The sequence below is a fragment of the Salminus brasiliensis genome, chromosome 2, assembly GCF_030463535.1.
Source record: "Salminus brasiliensis chromosome 2, fSalBra1.hap2, whole genome shotgun sequence".
NCBI classification, from domain to species: Eukaryota; Metazoa; Chordata; class Actinopteri; order Characiformes; family Bryconidae; genus Salminus; species Salminus brasiliensis.
The window spans coordinates 43,631,428-43,654,969 of record NC_132879.1 but is presented as its reverse complement, the minus strand read 5'-3'; the positions used below and the strand labels follow the sequence as shown (position 1 = coordinate 43,654,969).

General features: G+C 43.8%; 1 protein-coding gene across 7 annotated transcripts in view; it reads left to right on the top strand.

The window, feature by feature from the left end:
* Nucleotides 1–23,542, top strand: part of sox5 (SRY-box transcription factor 5) — a 262,222-nt gene that overhangs the window by 196,755 nt on the left and 41,925 nt on the right. For all 7 annotated transcript variants that reach the window (XM_072672872.1, XM_072672870.1, XM_072672871.1 and 4 more), the window contains 3 exons: nt 15,376–15,462; nt 19,824–19,996; nt 21,931–21,999. In XM_072672872.1, the coding sequence (XP_072528973.1) occupies nt 15,376–15,462; nt 19,824–19,996; nt 21,931–21,999 (329 nt within the window). The remainder of the gene's footprint in view (nt 1–15,375; nt 15,463–19,823; nt 19,997–21,930; nt 22,000–23,542) is intronic.

Sequence of the window (23,542 nt, the reverse complement as noted above, 5' to 3'; positions counted from 1 at the left end):
AATCTGATACAGCTGCTTTTTTTATATACTTTATTTTATCACTTTCAACTTTGAGTGATCACAGCGCTCAGTTCAGATGAAAGCATCGAATTAGCGATTTTAGCGATGTGGGAGGAGTTTCCAGGAGACTGCAGCAGCGTGGCTTGAGGTGCTTGAGTGGCCGCTATGCAAGGTTTATGTGGTCCATCATCCATGGTTAGTGGTCTTTCACAGAGTTCACAAATCTCCTTTTATCTCCGTTACAGCCAAATCCCATCCCGCAATGCACACACACACACACACACACACACACACACACATACGGTTAGCCCTTTGCCGAGTTCTAATGGAGGATAACGTAAAGAAGTCTAGTAAGCAGATTTATGTGTATTTGCATAGGTCGAGGTGGATTAATGAGAGTAGAGTATCTGCAGTGCCAGTGGCCAAGCACCTTTGTGCAAAGGCATGTGAGAAAATGGGTAGCTTCATTTCTGAAATCTGATTGGTCGAGCCTCTTTTGAAGCCAACGTATGTATATATATATATATATATATATATATATATATATATATATATATATATATATATACATACACACACATACACACGCATACACACACACAAATATGGCCTGAATATCCATTACATTTCCAGTGAAGGCTTTTATGCTGGTTAATAAAATGATATTACTTAGGAACCACGGACCAACCCTACCTAACAGCTTGGTAGAAGATTTGTGTTCTGAGGGGTTGAAGCTTACTCCCCAATCCATGCAGCCTTAAGCCGGTTTAAATCTAAGTAATAAAGATGGGAAATGTTTTTTTAAATAAGAATTGTCTTGGTTTTTGGTAATGATTAATTAAACTTTGTTGTATTTAATTGTATTATATTTGATTGCACTTAACCCAAGGCCATGCGTTATGGTGATTTTACCACTGTTTAGGAGATTGTAGGCACTCTGCTTCAATGCATCACCTCTTAACCATGGTAAAACCACTCTAACACATGACCTCTTGTGGCTCATTGCATTAGGCTAACATAAGCCTCGCTCTTCTACCCAGAGCAGATTTTCTTCATTGGCAGTCAGGGTAAAGCTATGTCTCCTCCTCTGCTCTCCTGTCCAGCAAACAAGCCTAGCGGTCGATTTGACGAGTCGTTCAGCAGGGCTGTATTGCTCTGCCTTTACACGGGGGTCCTGGGAGCTTTTTGCATGCGCCAATGGGGGGTCTTTGAACACCAACGCTAAGCCTGGCGCTGGCCGCCCGCTTTGAAATTAAGCTATCCGTCTCCGCCGGCCGGCACCGGGGGTCGCGACCCCTCTGCCCTGCCCAGAAAAAGAGTCTTTATTTGAGCCAGATGTTGTGAGACGAGTGAGGCGGAGTCCCTGTCCGCCCCCTCCCTCTGTCCCTCCCTTTTCTCGCTCACCCTCCTCTGGCTCTGGAACCTTGGGTGCAGGTCCCCTTACCGGCAGTCGCTCGGCACCCCGCAAGAGAGAGCGCCCAGGCCCTGGCTGAGCGCCCGCTCCAGCTCCCCTGCCTGGGCACGGAGGGTCCGCTGGAAGACAGAACAGGTGTTCCTCCACTTTTTGATTTCAGTGCATTTGAATTAATCCTGTCAGCTCAGCTGTTAAAACAACTGTCACCTCCAGCTGCTAGTCATTTTGAGCTGGATCTGACACACTCTGCCAGACTACTGGAGCACCGCTGACACACACACACACACACACACACAACCACACACACACACACATACACACCGCGCACACACAAAGACACAGACTTGCCGTCTGTTCCCTGGTCCATTGTTACAGCTACAAAACAACGTATACACAGATATATAGAGATATTTATATTTCATCCATCTCACACAGCTTTCTCATCCTTCTTCCTGATCTTCCTCATCTTCTTCATCTTCCTCCAAACACAAAGTTTTCAAGTTTCCTCCCTCTCGAAATGACTATCCACAGCACATATGTGCTCTTAGCGTTTAGCAAAGTACACAGGATGTCACCTAGTTGTCACGCAGCGCAGCTCTTCCATATATGCACCACCTCTCAACTGACACTCACACATACACACACACGTGCGAACGAACACACTGCCAGTGTCGTGCCCCTGTTTTCTCCTCCTCTCTCTCTGGCATCAGCTTGCAATTAGCTGAATCTGAAAGTGAGACACATGCACTCACTCACTCCCTTCCTCCCTCCCTCCCTCCCTCTCTCCCGCTTGTCTCTCACTCTTCTTTCCTCTTCCACTCCTCTCCAACTCTCTTCTCCTCCAAGGTGCTTTATGTCGAGAGCAACAGGGGCCGTGCTTATCATTCGGTTGGAGCGCTTTCAATATCTTGCTTGGCTAGCCAGCTTCACGTATCCTCTAGTCACATACAGTCGTGTGAGGAGCTCACACAAACTTTACTTCTCACTTTTCCAGTGACTTTTAATACTCTATTTTGGGCCAGCAGAGGAGGAGAACTTGATGATGTGGAGAGAGGAGTGTTTGTGGTGCTTGTGTTAACTATTCATTCACTAGCGCTAAGGTTGAGGGTGAGGGAGTAGAGAGAGTTTAATACTAAATCGATAGGCATGCTTTTTTATACGGGTCAGCTTATTCAGACGTATGGTGTTTAGGGAGTCAACTTAAGGAGGAACGCATGTTTTTTTGGTTGTTTTTGACTTTTCATATCTGGTAGATGGTCTTTATATGTCATCAATATTTTATGATGAATGGGCCAATAGAAATGCTCTAAAATTCTAAATTCTTTTTGCATAGAAAGTTAAGATGTTTTTATCATCCTGTAAAGTTTAGATATATTATATTACATTTTTGGATTAAATATTTATTATATTTGTCATTTGTTTGATTTGGACTTATCTACTTTAAGAACTTGTGGACAAAAATATATCAGCAGAGTTAATCAGTCATCAGATAACCTCAGCTTTGAATAGCCAAAGAATACTTTCAACCACAAGACCAAAACTGTTGCTCCCACCAAGACCATTGTGCAGAATGTATGTGGAACACTTCTATGAAGAGACGACTGATTTACCGCAAGATGTTTCCCACAATGCTGCTAATCCATTAAGGCAGAAAAGCCAAGTTTAGTACAGTTTGATTAAAAAAGGGTACATTAAAAAGCCTGTGGAGTTCCTGAACAAAGCCTAATGGGCAGATAATATGAAGATTAGCTTGTACCAGATTGATGGAATAAGGAAAGTGTGGGGGGAAAAAATTGGGAACTGCTTTTGATCCAAAGCCTACCCCCTCATCTGCGAAACATGGTGGCATGGGCTCACTTGTATTTTTTAAAGAGGTAAGACTGCCAACGGCAGCAGGACATTGAATTTACAAGTGCACAGAAGCATCAGAAATGTTCGGATTAGACATAGTGCCTCAGAAGTGGACGATGCTTCACCTTACTCAGCTGAAGATTGGCCTAAAATATGCTACCAAACCAAAGCAAATTGTGATAGAGAGTCTATATCATATGTCCAATGTAGGATAGTAAATATGTGTAAAGGCTTTGTTGCATAACCCGGTATATGTACAGCCTGTCATGTGTCTGGCATATTTGCTCATGGTCTTGTGATGTTTTCTGGGACTTTGGATTGCCAGTGGAGAACAAAAGAAAACGAAATAAACATTTTTCTAACTCCAAATTTGAGCCACAGAATACACTTTCTATAGCAGTAATATGTCATTTCTTATAAGTTGCAGACATTGCTAACACCAAAGATATGCTGCAACGTATTAGGAATTGTATCTTCATTTTTGACGTTTTTCACTTTTTGACATAATTTGAATCTGTCAATTGTTGATAATATTCTCCCCAATTCTCTCCATTTCCTGATGATAGGATGATAGAAATGCTCCAAAATGACCTGGAATATGATGTTTTTACCTTTGTCCTTCCCTTCCTGCCTTTTCCAAAGAAGTTGGAGATACAAGGTATTTTTGTTTGATAGAGATTATGTATATAAAACATATGGGGAATATCATTATTGCATACAGGTGCTTACATACTACCCATAACATACTATATACAGGGTGTATTATTACTTATAGATAGTCTACAGTATGTGTAACTGGTGTAACTGGTAACACTTTTCCATAAGCATCACTTTTGACACTTTTGCACTCTTGACACTTGCTGAGGTGAAATTACTCCACAATGGACAAAAGCGGGCTTTATGACAAGTGAGACCTTTACAAAGTAAGCTGTTTTATCAGGGCCTTGGAGTGGATCCTTCTACAGTACAGAGGTGTCCTCTGATGCCTGGTCTTTGTTTGCATGCAGGCTCAAAAAAGGAAAGACTGGGAAGAACTGGGAGACTGAGAGTCATGTCATGCCACTGTTCCTTGTTCCTGTGTTGTGCAGATGGCCGAGCGATGCTTAACAATAAGGTTAACGACCGCAGAGTTATTCCCATGACCGATCTTATCAAGCGATCGAAGCTTTAACTTGAAAGCATGTGAACACAGAGCACCCTGCTAGCTCCCTCTCTGGTCCCACAGCACAAAAAGAAGGAAAATAGGATGTTCATCACTTACATGAAGGACTAACAAGCAGAACCAGCACCACTTTGGACCAGTCTGGGCCCAGCTGGGGTGGGCAGGGTCAGGCCGGCAGTAGGCCGCCGGGCTTGCGGGCCACTGGCACTGCAATTTTAGCGCTGTTAACAATCACGTAATGGCTCTCACATGGGGAGCGGTATCTGGGAGCAACTCAGCCTAGACAATAAGAGCCATTCTTAAGCGAAGCCAGTGTTTTAACGCTCCTGGCGTGCAGACAGAGCGGCCTGCTCCGACGTGAATCCTCTGGGTGTGTTTTGTATGTTTTTTAACATCCTTCTAGCACTTTTTAATGTTAGGTAAAGTAAGACCAATTTGCTTGTTTGTGTGATGGTGCGGACCTGCGTGCTCGCATGTGTAATTTCGCATGTCACAACAGAAAATAACACCCCCCCCCACCAAAAATAAAAAAAAATAAAAATAGGGAGTCTACGAATGCGAAGCAAATCATGAAATGATAAACAATGTTGGGCTGTCACAGCGGAGCCGGAGACAGAGGAGCCGTTTCATTAAATGACTAATAACAGTGTTCGCCTGCCATAGGCGTTCTATTGTGACAGGAGGTTAAGATAAAGATGGCCGCTCTCAAGAAGACCAGGCTCGGTACTTTTTTTTTTATTTCTTTTTCTTTTTTTTTCTTTTTTTTTGCTTCCAAAATGCAAAATAGCTTTAGCATGTCAGGGATGTGTGTGTGTGGGTGAGTGTGACAGCTGCCTTCACAAAAGCCTGGGCACACTTCAACATGACACACAGTGATTGGGACGTTAACAGACACCCTGTCCTCTTTTGTGTCTTTCAGCATCCTTTTTGGAGTGCTTGTCAATACGTGTGAGCATATGTGCGTGAGTGTACATGTGTGTGATGCTGTGCGTGTCAGTGCGTGGTGTATGACATGGTGTATGACAAAAATGTCCCCACTTTTTTAGGGAAAGCCCAGGAACTTACACTTACACAGAAACTTATGTACTTACATATTCCGAACTGCATATGAGACATATTACATATATGGGCTTATGTATAATGCGTATGATCAATCATATTACATACAGATTCTTACATATATACAATGTAGATGAGACATATTACGTATATGTGCTTACATATATATATACAATACGTATTAGACATATTACAGATAGGTAGTTACATAAATACAATACATATAAGACATATTACATACGGTACAAAACTTCCTGGTACTTATGTCGTTCCCTGTCACGCAAAAACCTTGTATTTTATTTTTTTCATTTTTCACTTATATGCACATATAAATATGTTTATACAGTATACCATGTGTTGCTATCATAAGAAGGACATCTCTAACATCTGAAATGTAAGGACAATAAATTATTAATGCTGTAATGTAGTTTCATTTAAGGAAATTATAATAATACTAAAATAAATAATTTTAGACTCTTTGTTTTGGTCTATTCATTTTATTCAAATAAGTTTTAATAAAATGAGATTTTAATTTGAGAGTGGCAACATATCTAAAACACATGGGTCATATGTATGACCCCATGCACTAACAAGAAGTATGAACAAGTATATGTGAAGGGGAGCTTTCTGAAGACGTGTGTGTGTATGTGTGTGTGTGTGTGTGTGTGTGTATGCGTGCGTACTCTCTCCTGTCCGCGCGCTGCAAGTCTATTCTCTGCTGTGCTGAGTTAATGCATCAGGGGACTGGGGTAAACACATTGTGTTCTTTTGTTGTCATGTAGCAGTGATGCAGTGAAAGCGGGTGACGGCGAGCCGCAGGCTATGACAGCTCCGCGCTGACTGGACCGCTTCGCTCCAGACGCGCTCAACACGGGTTATTGCCACGAGACAGATTGAAAGTGTCATTTTCCATTATGGAGCACGCTGAGGAAGCGCAAATATGCCTTGGCCTACTTTAACCGGGCGCCTTTTTGACAAGAGCGCCGATGAGAGGGGAGCGCCGCTCGCCTCTTAACCCTTTCCCATAAAACCGTCTGGCAAAAAAAAAGCCCACAGCCACACAAAGCACAAAGAACAGTGGTGTGATGTTTAGTGGTCATTAACACCGTGCTATCTATTCAAAGCGTCCAGCGACAATACAAAGTCTAGCTGCATGGGAGTATAGCAAACTTAGTTATGATATTAACCAAGGGGTAATCAGTACATTGTACTCGAGATACAGGCGCTGCAGTATATGTAAATAACATACGTAATGCGGCTATCAGGGTTTCAGCATGCAAGCCCCGGCCTGATAGCTTATCGTGGCCTGGTCAATAAACTTAACCAGGCGAAGCACTTATGCTAATGCTGTAACAATTTGACGGCCACACTTCAGCTGATACTGAGCCGTGTGCTGCAGGTGGAGGAAGAAGAAGCCTCTTTCAACATGGTCTGTGAGCGTGTCAATCTAGCAGAGAGAGAAAGAGAATGAGAGAGAGAGAGAGAGAGAGAGAGAGAGAAAGAAAAGAACATTCCCCCCTATATAAACGTCTATACTTGCTTTTTTACTCTCGTCCACACCAGCCGGCTCCGTCTTGGCCGTCCTCTGAGAATTTCTTTATTTTCCCCCGTACTTTCTCACATGTCGTGACGATTCTGTTCACATTCTTTTTCACAATGTCATGCCCCGCGCACAGTTATTTCAATCTGGCAGTGTAAATTTGGCGGCGCGCGGGAAGTGCCAGAATAAATTTGGCTCGCGTTTTGGTTCAAATCAAATTGGACATAAGCACCCACAACACCATCTGTCAGCGAAAGAATGCAGAAAAGCGAAGGGCACAATCCAGTTCGAGATAAATGACTTTCCCCGTTTATTATCTCACCCGCTACTCAATGGGAATAGGCAGCGCTGAAGTTTTCCGACTGAATTCTCCTCGCCTGGGCATCTCCAAAAACACCTGAAGAGCCTCAGCGCTTCTCATATGTCGGCGTAGCTGCTTCCAGCATATTCCACCCTGCCTTCAACTACCGCTCAGCCTAATGTCTTAATGTCTATTAGCAGCTGAAACCTCTAGAACCTCTAGTTCGGAATCGAACCTCCACTTCAACCTCAGACCCCTCAGCCCTACACTCCAGAAGGGTTCTGGTTATGTAGAACCGTTGTTTTAAAGCTTATCATTCAACCAGGCAAAGAGCCAGGCAGGCGTTCGAAGGGTTCTTTGAGTTGTCATGGTTCTCTATAGAACCGTTACCTGTACTGAAGAACCCCTATTGAGCCGTGCAATGCAGCCGTGCAATTCCAGATAGTTTTTTTTACCAGTTTCAGCATCTGTGGATGATCTCAAAATGAAGTGGAATTCATTACCTCATTCACAATAGCAATCAATAGTTTGGACACCCCTGGCCGCTCTTAAAGACATATGAATTAATCAATATTGTTTTTGATTAATTTCAAATAGCCTGTAATTCGGTCAACGCATGCTGTGGAGCTTCTTCAGGACTTCGAATGAAGCTGCTTGAGAGAATTCCAAAGTGTGTAAAGCTGCTTGTTTTGGTCAGCTCCACATGTATTATTTCATAGTTCTGATGGGTTTCCTGCTGATAAATTGTAATGACGTAAACCTACGTAAACACTCATGAAGGCTTATTCCAACATGTGTCAGTTGTCATAAAGGTTGCTTTTGTCAGTTGTGATGCCATTGCACCTCAGCAAGCGTTAAGACAGCGTTAAGACAGCAAGTGTACAGAAGAAGGAAAAAAAACTTCTTAACTTTTATTGGAAGTCTATTGGGGGCCAATTTGGAGCATTTCTATTGGTCAGTTCATCATATTTTATGACATTTTGACAAAATATAAAAAAACAACTTTCAGATTCACGTTAAGACAAAAAGTAAAAAAAATGTTTCAAAGTCAAAGGTTTTTGTCCCACAGCGACAATACGTAGGTTACTGTCGGTGGTCATGAAAGGCTTACGCAGGTGCTTAGGTAGTCTTATGAACACTGCCCTTCAGGTTTTTAATGCGGGTTCATAACAAATGATGACGTTTTGTTTTTTTCCCTAATGCTCCTGAATGATGTCACCTTTACAGTAATCGGTGTCGTTTATAGAGTGTATAAAAAACACACTGGAAAAGCACTTGTTTTTTTCCTTTTCCTCCCAAAACAAGGTGTTTTTCTCCAGTTTTATTTTGTTTCAGAAAATTGTCCCTGTTGCCCTGGTGACAAAGGTACGATCTAAGGATCGTTTAACTTGCTGACCTTTTTACTGACCACTCTACACCCCCCCCCCCCCCCACACACACACACACACTCCCTCTCTCTCTCTCCCCCTCTGCGAGAGGGAAAATGGAAAAAAAAGGAGACATTTTCGGCGGATGAGTGTGTTTGCACTAACTGTTGCCAAGCATTGCCTCTCTCCCCCATCAGCACACATAATAGGGACTTTTAGCTTTTAACCTTGCGTGGACGTGAATGGCAGCTTTTGACGAGAACCCAAAGCGTGTATGTGTGTGTGCTCGTGCACATGTGTGTGTATGTTTTTTTTTTCTTTCCTTTCCCCTGAGCTGTGTCTGGAAGCCTCTCTCTTGCACGGCGGCTGGCAGGAGCGAGGCTACGGCACGAGCGTTTGAACGGCCTTTAGAAGGAATTTTGAACGGCGTCTCTGGACAAAATCGCAGTGGCGCATTAATTGATCATCAAGTGCGATTATGATCATCTTTTCATTCGGCGAGGGGCCTCGTCTCGCCACGCGGGGGGAGAAAATGTTTGTTTTGACTGAACGTGGCGCTTTTTTTCCCCTCCCTTCCCTCCTTTTCCTCCTCTTTTAAATGACATGAACTCAGTGACTTATTTTTATTTCACACTTTAGCACTTTATTGATCTCGCCTGCATGGACAGATACAACAGTGTTTCAGCCACAGTTGCAGCAATTAATTAGAGGCTTTATGAGAGTTTATGTGAGTGCGTGTGCATTTGTGTGTGTGTGTGTGTGTGTACATTTGTTTCTATGTTTGCAAAGCCCAGTGTGTGTACATGTGTGCATAAGTATATAGGTATAAATATAATACATTTGTCTGTAAATTGTGCTTCAGTGCTTCTATTGCTTATTGCCCATGGCCTTATTGGATTCATTGCATGCATGTGGTATCTATTACCTCATTTACTACATTTACTACAAACAATTACTACATCAATGAATTAATGAACTGTTCAGGAGACTGTTTAGGAGGTAATGCGTATCAGTGGCATATATATACATACAGATATACCTTTATAATATAGCTTTCTAATACAACATAGCTTGACATAGCATGTAAACATGAAATTTTTCTAAACTGTATTTTTGTCCTTGTTTTGCATTTTTCAGGTTTCTGTGATGTCACATATGTATCATATATAACATATATAATATTGCTGTCCTGCATTCACCACGTATCTCCATTTTTGCTGTTTTCAATTTTCATTTTTGAAGTGTGTAGTGTTTGTGTGTGTGTGCTATAAATGTATCTACGTGAGTGCGCATCATCTGTCGCTGCCCTGCCCCACAGTAATGTTGCAGCGTCAGCCCCTCCTCCAAGGCCACAGGGAGACGCCTCTCTTCCTCCAATCTTAGATTAACTGGCGTTGCTGGTGTATAATTGGTTACTGAACGCTGACCTGTGGCGTTAGTGCCAGCAGTGTTGAATGCGAGTCTGTTGCGGATCGGGTCTCAGCGGGCCAGCGCTGGGCCGGCATCAGCCAGGAGCCAGGGCCTTTCCTCTGGGCCTCCCCACCCGCATGGAGCTGGCGCCCGCACACTGGACCTTTTGTTGTCCTCCCAGGGCCTGGTTCATCCCCCGCCCTCCCTCGTCCCTCTCTCTCTCTCTGTCTTTTCCTTTCTCTTTCTCTCCCTCTCTTTTCTCACAACCCCGCTTATTCTCCTCCTCTAACCAGTGCCTCCATTATATGTTTTATTTCAGTGCAGATCACCCCATTTTAGGGGTCCAAGCACCGTTTTTTTTTAAATATGAGATAATAGGAAAAATGGAGCTGGATGTTTGGGGCTGAGTCATAGGGTGAAGTGTTCTGGGCAAAAAATAGAAGCACAGTAGTGACTGTGGGAAGGATAGAGAGAGTGTGTTGTGTAGAAAGAGAGAGAGGGAGAGAGACAGACAGAGCGAGTGACTGATGAAATTGCTTGTGAAGTCTTTTAGCCAGTGCCGTGTGTAGCACCAGTGTTGTCTATGTGGCTAGGCTTAAAGCCGGCGTAGTGAAGGCAGCTCCAGAGCTGCTCTAGCTTGCACCGTCAGCCAGGTGGCCGAGCCATTCTGGCTCGACCTCTAGCCAGCTGCTAGATTCCACCAGCGCTAATGAAGGCCAGTAATGCCTCATAATTCACCTGTTATTGTCTAATTCAGTTCTCTTAATGTCGTACTACATGTTCTCTGGGCCTGCCTGTAGAGAAGATGCTGGGGTAGTTCATGGTTTTTGTGATGTCACATGTATGTTTGCATTTACATACAGCCACCTAGTGTTTAGCCTCTTCATTTTTTTTAAACCCTTTGGCCTCATATGAGAACAATGTTTTTTTGCAAAAACAACTAACTGTATACTATATCTATTCTTTAGTTTGGAGAATTCAAGCGGAACTCCAATGGTTGTGGATCCTAAATTTTTTATCAGTATCACCTTTAAAGCCGCTTGACCCTCACCTCAAATGGACACTGGGATTACAGCATGGCCCTGCCTTTGGATTGGTCAGATAAAACAGCTCTTGGTTGGAAAGATAAAAAATGTGGTCAGATAAAAGGCAGAACCTGAATTTCACTCAGAGAGAGAGAATAGGATGGGAGAGGAAGGGGCTCTTTGGAGAGCTCTCTCTCTCTGTTTCCCTCCCTCACTCTCTCTCTCTGTTACTCATATACTCACTCTTATTCTTCCTCTTGCTCTCTTTAGAGGTAGCATTCAGGTGTTATTCATGTGGTATATGAGATACAGTATGTGGTATAGCCTCAGTTATTGTATGAATATTATTTGATTAACAGATTTCTGTCTCATAATTATAGGAAGCTCTCAATTAAACTGAAGATGTCTTAGATGTCTCCAGATGGATTGAACAGAGCTGTAATGATCATTGTAATTAAAATAAATCAATTTAATAAAAATGAATATGTGGAATTGATCATGTTTCAAGAGAGCAGATCAGTCCCAAGGTGGGGCAACTGTTACAAAGTTGTAATGCTCCATAGTGAAAGCATTTGTAGTTGTAATAAAAGTCTGTATATATATATATATATATATATATATACCAATTAGACGTTTCTTCTAGAACCATAAATCAAGGCCAAGAACCCATTCGGAATCTTTATGCAGTCTCTCATCCACAAACACGCCGCGTTACTGCGTTACTTGTGTAGTTGTGTTTCTCACGAATGTCCCAGAAATGCATCTCTTTCATCAACATGCAGACTTGCAGGATCCCACACTGCTGCCACATACACAGCTGTACAGCATGACTGTGAGTGACAGTCTGTGTAATAGCACATAGTGTACATCCAAAAGATCACATAACACAAACAATTCCAGGAATACTTCAGGAGAGAATTCATGTTTTCCTTAATAATAAAAAAATCACGTAGAAAAAAATTGTGACACATCAGATAAATCCAATAAGTACAGGCTGTATGAATGTTCTTTTAAAACGTGGTCTTTTAAAGCTTCTCAGAGTGCGGAGTGTTCGGCCACTTCAAACTATTTTTATAGTTTGGAAAAACACACACACACACACACACACACACACGCATCCATGCTCACTTTGCCACTGATTACGAAGCACTACCACGTTACTACCATGTTCTGATTCTGCTACTGGAAGAATTGAGTCGGCACAATTTATGTTAGTTCTGACGTGAAAAAATGGCACAAAAATGGCAGAAGCTTTGGAAACCCTCTTGGAAAATTTCCAAGTGACAAATAATAAACCTAATTCCACACCAGGCTCTTCTTAGCTCGCTTCTCTAGTACCAGATTAATCACATATACCACATCAGCAGTACAGTCTGAGGAATCCGTAAAACCTCTGGCAGGACAGTGTTAGGCAGTGCAACGTGTTAATCCAGCATGTCCAAGGCCACTGTGTTTCTGCATACACAAAAGCTGGAGGAGAAGAAGGAGGGAAAGAAAGAGGCGAAAGGAAGAAAGAAAGAGACAGGGAGGAAAGTGGCATGAAAGGCAGATACATCAGCGGGTCGGCTTCCTGCGCCTTCCATTTGGCAATAAAGCAGCGATGCGATCCCTGCTGTGAGCTGTCATAAAACCAGAGCCCTCACCCATTTGTATTAATAGTTAAAGTGGAGCGCCTGTCACCGCGGACAATGGTGGCCATGTTAATAAATAAAAATAATAACTATTAGGGTGCAGCGGAGAGAGAAAGCGAGAGAGAGAGACAGAGAGGGGAAGTGAGAGAGAGAGAGAGAGAGAGAGAGAGAGAGAGAGAGAGAGAGAGAGAGGCAAGGCATGCCAATCGAGTGGCCATTTGTTCGGTCCTTTCACTTGTCAAAGCTCTCTGGCTTAAAAGCGTTCGTCATTGTTACACGCACGAAGAGAGAGAGGGAGAGAGAGAGAGAGAGAGAGAGAGAGAGAGAGAGATGAAGGCTAATAACACCTGTTGGGGCTACAGCGGGGCTGCTGTCAGGGGCAACAGCACAACTGAAAGTGATTGGCTGAATGAAGCACAACCAAGAGAGAGCGAAAGGGGGAGGATAGTCATGTGTACATGTGTGTTTGTGTGTGTGTGTGTGTGTGTGTATGTGTGTGTGTGTTTGTTTGGTTGATTTTATATATTTTTAGACCAGAAATGTCCTAACTTTTGAAACAAAATTCTAACATCAAAGTTAAAGTTAAAGGCTAGCATTACTTTATCACGCAAAGACCTTGTACCTCCATTTTTCATATTGTGACATAATGTGAACCTGGCTGTCATTCTTTACATGAAAAATGTTCATAATTATATAAATGCAAAATGTCATAATGAATGGACCGATAGACAATGTAAGTTTTATTACATTTAAAGATTTTTTTCCTGCTCCTATAAGGATACATGACTGCATAAACTAACAAATATGAATAGAATAATTATAATTAACTGATCGTTACTTAATACACCATAAAATTTACATTGCACCAAATTCAAGTTTTCATTTGCTAAAGATTTGCTAAAGCCTCTAAAGGTATGTTTATGTTTGGACTTAAATAGCCAGTGAGGAGAAAGCACGTCCAAACTCAATAGAGAGACTGTTCCTGAGCCTTGGAGCTGCCACTGAGAGAGCTCAGTCTCTCTTTCTTTTTTTCTGAACCAGGGGCACCCTCAAAAGACACTGGTCAGCCCATTTAGTGCTTTAAAAACCCACCGAAAAATTACTCTGAATTCTGAATTCAACTGGAAGCCAGTGTTGGTATGCTAGTATTGGTGTAATGTGATCATATGGCGTGTGTGTGTGTGTGGCCTCACCTGTGCCCATAATCTGTATCAGCCTCAAACCTTCAGGTTGGTATTCAGTGTTATGAGCTGCAGCCGAATTACTAATGGTGCCACCTGGTGTTTTTTTTTTCACTTTCACAGAAAAGCAAATATGTGTGTGTGTGTGTGTGTGTGTGTGTGTGTGTGTGGTATTTTCCCTCATCTAAAATCAGACACATTTCTTATATTGATGTATTTGTACCTTTTTGTGTGACTTTTTCATTTATATAGACATTAGTACCAATGTGTCTGCCTAAGGATAGTGCCTACTGTGTGTGCATGTGTGTGTGTGAGTGTGTTTGTCTTCCTAAGGATGGTGTGTGTGTGTGTGTGTGTGTGTGTGTGTGTGTGTGTGTGTGTGTGGTTGAATAGGCTGTATAAATGTCAATAGTCATGCACGGGACATCTGCTCCTTTGGCAGCACCTTAAGGGTTCAAGCCATGTGATTACAGAGACAATCAACCAGTCATTACAAAAGAGAGAGAGACCCTGAGAGAGAGAAAGAGAGAGAGAGAGAGAGAGAGAGAGAGAGAGAGAGAGAGAGAGACAAAGACAACTTTCAAAACCAAAAAATGTAGTTTGTGTGTGTTATTGTGGATGTGTGTGTGCGTAGGCCTTCAAGAAACACCTGTAAACCCACCAGCATTAAGTGCTGGGGGCATTATTTGAGCTGGGCTCATTTAACTCCAGATCTCACTGCACCCCTTCATTTTAGGGGATAATCCCTAATTGTCTCAGTTCTGCGTTATGCCACAACTAACACACACACACACACACACTTACACATGCCCACACGAACACTGCTTTGCTCTGCTTTTTCTTTCATCAGCTTCTTGTTTGACATCTCAGTTAGCTGTTGTGGTGGTGATGGTGTGTATGTGTGTGTTTCTGTGTGTTGGGAGGGCTGGTTGAGAGTTGTGGTAATTTTCCCCTCTCTTGTTGTAGACGTCCGTCCTTGGCAGGTTAGTAATTAGCGTTTGGGGTGGTGGTGGGTTGGTGGTGAGGGGTGGGGGGGGTGGTGGGTGTTCAGTTGGAGCTGGGGGGCTGCTGGAGCTGGGGATCTGCGTAGCGTATTAAAAAAACAAAGCGGCAGGCTCGATAATGTGTCCATTGTGGTGGTGCATTAAGAGCCTCTTTGTGTGAGCTGGAGCACAGGGCTAATGATTGGCTAACAGCAGGTGAGGAAGCGGCTCTCCTCTGCCTGTCTCTCCATCTCTCTCTCTCTCTCTCTCTCTCTCCCTCTCTCTCTCCCTCCATCCTCTCTTCCTCCCACCCCGCTGTTGCTGCCATTAGAGAGACGAGCCTTTATTACAGCAAATGGACTTTAAATGAGCTTTATTGTGATGTGGCCTGCCTGTGCTAATTCTCTCCCTCTCTCTCTCTCTCTCTCTCTCTCTCTCTCTCTCTCTGCAGAGGCCCCCAGCATTGAGAGGCTGCTATCCAAGGACTGGAAGGACAAGCTGCTGGCCATGGGCTCTGGTCACTTTGGAGAGATCAAAGGTAAAGTGGAAGATTCACCTCGTGACACGCGCCTGCATGCATGTTTTCCATTCTGTGTGTGTATGTGTGTGTGTGCTGCTACAGTATACAGTGTCTCTTCCCATCCCTGTTGTACTCCTGCTCCTCCACAGTCAGTCACAGCGCATTAGTCGCTCCGTAAATGTGCCACCTGCTTTTTGTTCCTCCTAATGGAAGCCGGCAGAAACACATTGATTCGCGTTCTCTCGCGCACGCCCCAGTCTGCCGGAATAAAAGGAAACTCTCTCCCCTTTATCACACACCAGCCTTGTTGGTGCTGGAGAACAGCTGCTGATGTCATCAGTGTGCAGAAGTTTCTTTGTCAAGCGAAAGTTGTATGCTTTTGAAGCTTGTACAGTGCACGTTTGAAGGTTAGCGTCATCGCTAACCTTGCCGTCTGGCCGGTTAATGAGCTACCGAGGTGGGAGAGGGGTGTTGGGGGTGGGGGGGGGGGGGTGGACTTGCTAAGCAACGACGGCTGTTAGCGCTAACGCGGTTAATGATACACCATGTTTGGCCACTCAAGCGCAGCAGGAACACGTTACGCCGCTACAAGCTACAAGTGGAACAGAGCGCATCCCTGTGCGCGGGCACTTTGAAATTAGCCAACTTGGGAGCGGATGGCCTTCGCAGGGCAGCTCGGAAGTGGCCGCAGATGGGACGTTGTGCTTGATTATCTGGTTTACATCAAACAAGATGAGGGGGGGGGGACAGATTGAGCAAGAGCGAAGACAAAAGACATGGTGGCATTACTTCCAACCCTGTGCTCATATTAGCAGGCGACACAGTAACAGAAAACCCAGTTGTTTTTATGGGGGGCAGTTGTGACGAGTAACAATAAACGATTGGCATGTGGTGTTCAAAGGTCCCCGGCCTCCAGTCTCTGAATGTCTTGTGCTGGAAGCTGGACAGTGTACGCTCCCATATGTGACAACAAGAGCAGCCTCAAATACGCCAAGAGACAAGCTTGGTGCTACATATGCAAGTTGTTAGCTCCTACCTCCTTGTTTGTTCTTGGACCGGAGTTGGCCTAAAATACGCCACATGGCATATGTGATGTGTATATACACTTTGGCTTTCTACTAGATTTCAGAGCACTGCTGTGAGGATTTGACTGTACTCAGCAAAAAGAGTGTTACTGAGGTCAGGATGTTGGATAATCACCACCCCACCTCATCCCCAACTCTCCAACTCACCCCAGAAGTATTGGAATGGAGCAGAGAATCCACTGCTCCACAGCTCAATGCTGGGGGGCTTTATACCCCTCTAACCCATGCCTGGCATAAGGTGATGCCAGTAGGTGTTCTGTGTACACTGTTCTTTTCTAAAGGGTGGACAATACAGGCAACTGTATTCTCAACAGATGTAGAGTAGGTCAGGCCTAGGATTTTACAGTACACACTATTGCATACGGCCGGTTGTCAGAAAGCCCATCTTCTCCAGTTTAAACGTGTGATTGAAGGGTTGTTGCTGTCTCAGATGGTTAGTGTACCCCTTCCAGCTCAGAACAGGGCTTTGACTGATTGGATGCAGCAATTCAAAAACAAGCTAAAGAAGGGCTAGCCAGTGTGTATGTGAGAAAGAGAGAGAGAGAATGTGTGAGTATGTGTGTGTATGACACATTGTATCACTGGTCCATGCAAGTTTACACTTAGGAATGTTTGAGCGCCGCCCAAACGAGGAGTTGGATAAGGACCTGATCCGCTTTGTTTTAGGGGCCAGTTCAACTCGATGATCTGTAGCATCACATGAGAGTAGCGTGTCAGAGATCAGATCAGTTTCGGCAAAGCAGAGAGATGGTTAGGGACTGAGAGAGAGAGAGAGTGTGAGAGTGAGAGCAAGAGAGCGTGTGCGAAGGAGAGAGAAACTGGTTGAAAGGAAAAGAGAAAAGAGACCAAGTGATTGAATGCCCTTAGGCTAGACTTTCTCCTATTTCTCTCTCTGCGTCTCTCTGTCTCTCTCTCTATACCTCAGTGCAGTGCTTGGGGGAGTTATCTGTTAAGTCTGGCCATTAATTAGGGGTGAGGGCTGCTTGACAGCTATTACGTTGTTACAGATTGGTTAATTACTGTGGACTGTGATATGAGGCGGCCTGCAGAAGTAGCCTAAGGATGTTTGGAAGCAGAGGAAACTGCTTATTGATCCCGGCCTATACTCTCAACAGCCAAGCTAAAAAGCCATTGGGCCTGATTGATGAGACTTGTGTTTCTTGTGTTTGTGTGTGTGTGTGTGTGTGTGTTTGTGTGTGTGTGTGTGTGTGTTTGTGCACATCTCTGCGTGTTTAACCCTTAGAAGTTACAGTAATTGCCAGCGAAAACAAGAGTGTGTTGTAAAGGTGTATGAATTGTTTCTCACACGTCGCTTATTGAAATTCTGACAGAGGTGCAGACTCTGAATTTTCAGTCAATATCAGATTAGTGTTTGTTAGTAGAACACTTTTATTCTGATTAGAATCAGATGAAATGTTACTCTGTGAACTGTGAACACTCTTGCTTCTCTTCTAGTGGTGCATTTTTGTGGAAGATGCAGACAAGTAGCTGGCAATTCTCAATGTAAACAAAGTTTACAAAACTTTACAGCTGTATAATTAAATTTGTTATTAGCTAATCAATAGAAATGACACATATGACACTTCCTTTTTTCCAATACAACACCAATATTGACATCTAGACCGTTGTTATCAACAATTGTTCTTTAAAAAAACTTTAAAGTGAGCTGTTTTACCTGAAGATGGTCACTTAAGATCGTAGAACGTAGCTCAAACTTCTAATTCTAATACACATTCTTGATCCTAATACGCCACATTCTGGAGGAGTAACTGACCCCGTTTACGCCTGGTCACTTCATATGTCTTTGAGTTTCTAGATAATATCTGGATAAGGCCAAGCCACATGAATTTAATTCAGAGACAAATTCCATCACTCAAACAACAGGAGGTGGTCTAAAACGCATTTGAGGCACATATTATAGCAGTGTAAACGCGTCCGTCTCTCCAGCATTTGACAACCATTTACTCCTCCCAGTACAACCCATACACCATAATTTGAGAATATGCATATTCATTTTTACATATTCTGAAGGTCTATATCAAAAGGATTTCAGCCAGTCCACCTGTAGACACATTTGCACTACCAAGTGTAAATGCATGTGGCTAAAATCTCAGGATACAATCCAACCCTAGTCACATAAATTCTAATATGCCACGAATGGTGTATAATTGTGTGAATGAATGGTATTGAAGAATAGTATAGAAAAAGAAAGGTCATACTTTTTTTCTCCCTTAGAGTTAATACTGTGTACGCTTGTTGTCCGTTCTAGCCGAAGACTACCTACAGTATATCACTTCTCCTCGTCTTTTTTGTTTTATTAGTCTCCCTCTATGAATGAGAGGCCTACAGAGATCGTTTCAGCTGCACGAAAAACCAGAGAAAGCTCCCTTTGATCCCTCTATCCCTCCTTTTCTCGTCCCCCCATCTCTCTCTCTATTTCTTTCTCCCTCTGGAAGAGCCGTCACTTTCCACACAAGCCCCTCTCTTGTGCGGCACAGCTCCGCTCCACACCCGTGTGTGAAAGGCCCAGTCTCTGAGCTGTTAAGGACAGCCGCTGGCTTATTTTTCCAATGGGCCGCCCCTGACAGTTGCCTTTATTGTTCATTGTTGAGTGTGTCTGTCTGTGTGTGTGTGTGTGTGTGTGTGTGTGTGTGGCGAGGGGATTGGGGGGGGATAAATGGACCATACTCTCACCTTCCTGTGGGGGGCATGAGGTCAGGTCAGCTCCTGTGACTCCCCAGGTTTTTTTTTCTTCTTCTCCTCATCTGTTTTCCCCCATTGAGGAATGTGGCCCCTCTCAAGGTAGAGACAAGGAACAAAGGGGGATTGTGTGAATGCTGTGTGTGTGTGTGTGTGTCCATGTGTGTGTGCGGAGGGGGTGTACACCTATAGATATGTGTCCTTAAATGCACACACACACACAAGCCTACTGACACACATTTGTTGTCTCCTGACATTTGAAACAGGCATGGTAAGGGCTAGCACACACACACACACGGCAATTTAGTTTTAATGCAGTGTCAGGACAATGGGCTTTATATATGCTCTCTATATTTATACCACTGCGTGATTGGTAGTCTTCTAGGCCAATCAACATACCGCCGAATGATTTACCCCTTCCTCTGTTGCCGTCTACTGCCACAGCAGCTCAGGCCAAACAGGGGGCAGAGGTCACCTCGCATCAAATGCTTGACGGCCCCTTGCTGAATGCGGCAGCGGAGCGAGAGTGATAACACACATGTGGCGCCGTGCACCCTTGGCTGGCTTCTGACCTCCAACCTGTGACCCCCACAGGTACCCCGGACAGCCTGGCGGAGAAGGAACGGCAGCTGATGGGCATGATCAGCCAGCTGAGCAGCCTGAGAGAGCAGCTACTGGCCGCACACGAGGAGCAGAAGAAGCTGGCTGCTTCGCAAATAGAGAAGCAGAGGCAGCAGATGGAGCTCGCCAAGCAGCAGCAAGACCAGGTACGTGAGACTCGCACACACACGCGCACATACACACAAACGCACTAAATAGGACTGCTTAAACTAGAGTCTTTAACTCCAGACCTTGGATACATTTTCCAGTCCTGTCCAACTGATTACAAAATACGCAACTGGATTCAGGGTCGGGAGTTGAAGATCTCATATATAGACATGGTACATATAGATATAGATCTCAGATACGCCTGATCTTAGATCAATGGCCTAGCTTTGAGGTGCTTGATACTAAGATCTCAGGTGACACTACACACACACAGACACACACTCTTAGTGAAGCACACCTAACAAATAATAAAAACTCTCTCTTGCACAGCACTGCACTGTAAACCTTTATCTGAACTTTAAAGTTTCAGATAAAGATTTTTTGATGCTCTCTGATCTTCTATAATCTAAAATACCTTCGGTTCCATCTCAGGTTCTAGCATCAAATCCATAAAACACAGTTAATATAGTGAGGACCAGCCTGAAGACATCAGAAAGTCAGTTTTTCACAGCACCTGTGAAGACATTTGGTCCTCACAAGTATAGTAAAACAAGTGCATCACACACACACACACACGTGCCTGCATACAGAGGCACAGTGTTACCTTTCAGCTGCAAAATGACCACCTGAATGACACACATGCACTGTGTTACAGAGGTGTGTATAAGCACATGCACACACACTTTCTTGTTTTAGGAGAGCACGCCCTGCTAACTCACACACACTGCGCACATTGTAAGGAGAGCTAAATAAAACTCAAACACACTGATCCATACGAAAGCTGGGAGAGGGTGTGTGGACACAGCACCTCGAACCACAGTCACAACGCTAGTGTGTGTGTGTGTATGTGTGCATTTGTGTGCATGAAAGAGAAAGCTCCTTCCAGACCCCTCTAGCACACAGGCAGAAATCTGCAGCTATTTGCATAGAGAAGAGGCTTCTGGAACTTTGTTGCGCATGAAGTAGCTGCTGGGAAGCTTTACAAATGAAATACTCGTTCCCGCGTTCACACAAACGATGCTCAAGGTGTAATACCGTCACCCCACAGCCCCTTTCTTGTGTGTGTGTATGTGTGTGTGTGTGCACAAGCAAAAGCAAAAGCACACAGTTGTGACTTTTAGTACAGTCAGCATACAGACATGCACACAGTTTGGCTTTATATGTATGTTAAATGAAGTTTGCTGGATTTACATGCAGTTGCATGGCCTCTGTATACCTTCTGAGGCCCAAAAATGTGTGATTTTGGCTTCTGCAGTGGGGTTTAAAGAGGGGGGTCTTTCTTAATTGAATAACAAAAGTGTGTAGACATCTACCAATCTGCCAGCGTTTCTCCCAAAATCAGGAGTATCAGCAGTATGAAGCCCCCCTGAGAAGGCTGGGCACTAGATGTTGGAACATTGCTGTGTGGGTTCATTTACATTCAGCCACATGAGCATTAGTGAGTCAGGTTCTGATGTTGGATGATTAATTCTGGATCACAAACTCCACTCCAACTCCTCCCAAAGGTATTGGATGGAGCTCCACTTCCCAAAAGATCACAGTTCCTCTGCTCCTCTGCTCTATAGGCCAATGGTGGGGGGTGTGGGATGTGGGGTGGAAAGGGGGTTGGGGGAGTTATACTACTCTGGCCTACACTTGGACATAGTGACCTTTAGGTCATGTGAGGCTGCTCCAGAGAGCCTCATTCTGTTGTAAACAATTATCTGTAACCACACAGTTGTTAATAATTGTCAGTTTTATTCATATTAATAATGTGTTTTATATAGTTGGGAAGTTTCATTTTAGACATTTATTTGAATTCATCTTATTTGAAAAACTGATTCGTAACACTTTTTGAATGCTGAGAACTCCTGAAGTAGCGTACGTGCATTTGCACGCTTATGCATCTTTCTGAATATGCAAGCTGACGTCCAACTTTGCGTTCCTCCTCCAGATTGCTCGGCAACAGCAGCAGCTCCTGCAGCAGCAACACAAAATCAACCTCCTGCAGCAGCAGATCCAGGTGTGTCTTCAAATTCGTGTATGTGTATGCGTGTGTGTGTGTGTAAGTGTGCGTGAGTGACGTCACCGTGTAACAATGGGAATTCACGGCAATCAGTTCTAGTTGACAGGCGTGAGCGGGCGCAACGTAAACCCCCTCACACACACCTTAGAAATCAGTCCACCAATCAGCAATCAACCCCCCTCCACCAATCACAGGGCAAGAATCAGCCAGGCTGTCTTGTGGCTGATCCTGCAGCCTCTTCATCTATGAACAATCACCCACCAGCTCTTCTAAACTGACCACTACTAGAACTTTTGAAGCTGACCCACGGTCCATCTTCAGTCCTGAACAAGGCTGATGAACTCGAAAAGGAGGATTTCCAGTCCATCGATTTCAAATTGATTGCAACAACAGCTGATTTGTTAGAGTAACTACTTATTGAATGTCCTGACACCCATAATGAACTTCTCTGGTTAACCCTTTAATGCAACAGGCCTTATTACACACTAAGGTGTATTATTCAGTAACTACAGGGACTTCTGTACAAAACAGTGGGTCTGTTCTTTGGTAATAGAGGTTTGTTTTTGACACTTTTGACTGTTTATAGGGGTTAAGCAAACTGATTGCATAGTAATGGGTATATTAATTTTAATGTGTCCAGCTGCTTTAATAGAGCATATAATATCCCATGGATAATAGGTGCAAACTGGGAGAAGACTAGTCGAATTTGTTTGTAAAAGTGAGCCTTAAGACTAGGCCTTGCCAGCCTTTGGCAAGGAAGCCTTATCACACTGAGGCCATTCACACACACACATACTTACTCAGTCCCCCATACTGGACCATAGCCACTTCTATGTGTGTGTGTGATGCAGCTGTGTTTGTTTGTGTATACATGAATGTACTATACAGCTAAAATTGAATATGTCTAAGTATGCATGGCTGTTTATGTGCCTACTTCAAATGCATATCAGAGCTGGTAAGTTTGTGTGTGTGTGTGTGTGTGTGTGTGTGTGTGTGTGTGTATGCACGTTGTGTGTCTGGAGCAGCTGTGTGTGTGTGTCCGCTCCAAAAACACGTCCGCTCGGGTGCTTTAGAGAAACGACCCTCAGAGAAACAAAGCTCCTTTTTCCCATGACTTTGCAACCTTTTCCCAAACAAGCATCTCTGCATTCAGCCTCATGGAACAATAGTTTCTCACACTGAGCAGACAGAAGAGAGGCTCGTTAGCAGCCAATCGCAGCGCTTTATCAGCCTCGCTTCAGCTCATGGAGCTCACATTTGTTTCGGTGCTAAAGACAGTGGCCCCACAGATGCAGGCAAAGAAACATTCAAGGTTGTGTTGTCTTCGGCTATTAACACAGTGGTTTATGATGCTGTCTTATGCCGTATGTGTATACTATTACTATTACAGTAGTTAGTAGAGTTGATAAAGACCTGTTCGAATGGAATTATGTATTTCTTTCATTTCTATCTGCTTTGCATTCTGTAGTATAAGCATAGTATAGCATTTGGTTTCCACTGTCTGCACATTTCCCGCTCTGGATAAGAGCACTTTCCCCTG